This window comes from Oryx dammah, unplaced genomic scaffold (genome assembly GCF_014754425.2).
Source record: "Oryx dammah isolate SB20612 unplaced genomic scaffold, SCBI_Odam_1.1 HiC_scaffold_15, whole genome shotgun sequence".
In the NCBI taxonomy this organism is placed as follows: domain Eukaryota; kingdom Metazoa; phylum Chordata; class Mammalia; order Artiodactyla; family Bovidae; genus Oryx; species Oryx dammah.
The window spans coordinates 26,758,576-26,761,093 of NW_024070199.1; the positions used below are offsets into that span (position 1 = coordinate 26,758,576).

The following is a 2,518-nucleotide window of genomic DNA, read 5'->3' on the forward strand; positions in this document are numbered from 1 at the left end:
CTAGTGCTTATTACCTACAGGATTGAGGTTCTCAGACTTGAACCTACCTCAGCCTCACCTGGTGGAGAAGGCAATGGCAGCCCACTCCAGCACTCTTTCCTGGAAAATCCATGGACAGAGGAGCCTGGTAGGCTGCAGTCCATGGGGTCGCTAAGAGTCGGGCACAACTGAGTGACTTCACTTTCGCTTTTCACTTTCCTGCACTGGAGAAGGAAATGGCAACCCACTCCAGTGTTCTTGCCTGGAGAATCCCAGGGATGGTGGAGCCTGGTGGGCTGCTGTCTATGGGGTCGCACAGAGTCGGACACGACTGAAGGATCTTAACAGCAGCAGCAGCAGCCTCACCTGGAGACAGTATGGTACACAGATCACTGGGCCCCATCCCAGAGTTCCTGATTTCGGAGGTCTGGGGTGAGGCCTGAGAATCTGCATCTCCAATGTCTTCAGGTGATGCAAGCAATGCTGGTACAGGGACTAGACTTTAAGACCCCACTGCTCTAGGATATTTCAGAGACATGAATGTGGTAAAAGTTCTGGATCTTGCCTCGTTTTTGTCATTTCTATGACCTTTGAAATACTCAGGGTCTGGTCTTCCTCCCAAAATAAACAGCAGCGTAAGGGATCATTCATCCCAAAGGATCCCAGAATCACTTAGCTGGCCCTAGATGCTCAAAACTAACTTCACCAAGCAATGCAAGAAGTAGTCTTTTATGCAGTTTCCTCTCATCCCCACAGGACCCCCAACCCGAGGGGAATGGCTACAGAAAATCACTCTACAGTGACAGAGTTCATTCTTCAGGGTTTGACAGAGAGACCAGAGCTCCAGCTCCCACTCTTATTCCTCTTCCTTGGGATCTACTCAGTCACCATGATAGGGAACCTGGGCGTGATAACACTGATTTGTCTGAATGCTCAGCTTCACACCCCCATGTACTATTTCCTCAGCAACCTGTCCTTTGTGGATCTCTGCTACTCCTCTGTCATTACCCCTAAGATGCTGGTGAACTTTGTGTCAGAGAAGAACACCATCTCCTATGCAGGGTGCATGTCGCAGCTCTACTTCTTCCTGGTGTTTGTCATTGCTGAGTGTTACATGCTGACAGTGATGGCCTATGACCGCTATGTGGCCATCTGCAGACCTTTGCTTTACAACATCATCATGTCTCATCGATTCTGCTCCCTGCTGATGGTTGGGGTTTATGCCATGGGGTTCATTGGCTCAACTATAGAGACTGGCCTCATGTTGAAACAGTCCTACTGTGAGCGCCTCATAAGTTATTACTTCTGTGAAATCCTCCCCATGATGAAGCTAACTTGCTCTAGCACCTACCATGTTGAGATGACAGTCTTCTTTTTGGCTGGATTCAACATCATAATCACCAGCTTAACAGTCCTAATTTCCTATGCCTTCATTCTGTCCAGTATCCTTCACATCAGCACCACAGGGGGAAGGGCCAAAGCCTTCAATACATGCAGCTCCCACTTTGCAGCTGTGGGGATGTTTTATGGAACAACTGCCTTCATGTACTTGAAACCCTCCACGGCCAGTTCCCTGGCCCAGGAGAACGTGGCCTCCGTGTTCTACACCACAGTGATCCCTATGCTGAACCCCCTGATCTACAGCTTGAGGAATAAGGAGGTAAAGGCTGCTGTGCAGAAAACTCTGAGAGGAAAACTGTTTTAAGGCAAATGTTATTCTTTCTCAGTTTTCAAAATAAGTTGTTTGGGATCCCAGAGGGAAGCCCTGTGAATTTTCACCTAGCTGGGATGGGAAACTGTCCCTTCTCTGGGTGACTGGGTGACTGTTCCTGCCTCCTTCCCTCTTTCTTCCCACCCTCTCTTTCCTCTCATTTATGTTTGAAGCCAGATGATGTTGAGTTCAAGTTTTCTCTCATTGAGAAACATTTTCTTTATTCTGACACTGAAAGATGAACTCCCCAGGTCAGTAGCTGCCCAATATGCTTCTGGAGATCAGAGGAGAAATAACTCCAGAAAGAATGAAGAGACAGAGCCAAAGCAAAAACAACACCCAGTTGTGGATGTGACTGGTGATGGAAGCAAGGTCTGATGCTGTAAAGAGCAGTACTGTGTAGGAACCTGGAAGGTTAGGTCCATGAATCAAGGCAAATTGGAAGTGATCAAACAGGAGATGGCAAGAGTGAACGTTGACATTTTAGGAATCAGTGAAGTAAAATGGACTGGAATGGGTGAATTTAACTCAGATAACCATTATATCTACTATTTTGGGCAAGAATCCCTTAGAAGAAATGGAGTAGACATCATAGTCAACAAAAGAGTTAGAAATGCAGTACTTGGATGCAATCTCAAAAATGACAGAATGATCTCTGTCCATTTCCAAGGCAAATCATTCAATATCACTGTAATCCAAGTCTATGCCCCAACTAGAAATGCTGAAAAAGCTGAAGTTGAATGGTTCTATGAAGACCTACAAGACTTTCTAGATTTAACACCCAAAAAAGATGTCCTTCTCATTATAGGGCACTGAAATGCAAAAGCA

At 46.3% G+C, this 2,518-nt stretch overlaps 1 protein-coding gene across 1 annotated transcript; it reads left to right on the forward strand.

Moving 5' to 3' along the window:
* The first annotated feature begins 754 nt into the window (after positions 1-754).
* On the forward strand, positions 755-1,684 carry LOC120874375 (olfactory receptor 8A1-like). Its single transcript, XM_040255749.1, has one exon. It carries the CDS (start codon positions 755-757, stop codon positions 1,682-1,684), a length of 930 nt encoding a protein of 309 aa, XP_040111683.1.
* Positions 1,685-2,518: the final 834 nt, after the last annotated feature.

Excerpts from the sequence above, each read along its gene's own strand:
- LOC120874375 (XM_040255749.1), top strand. The coding sequence starts at position 755 with ATGGCTACAGAAAATCACTCTACAGTGACAGAGTTCATTCTTCAGGGT.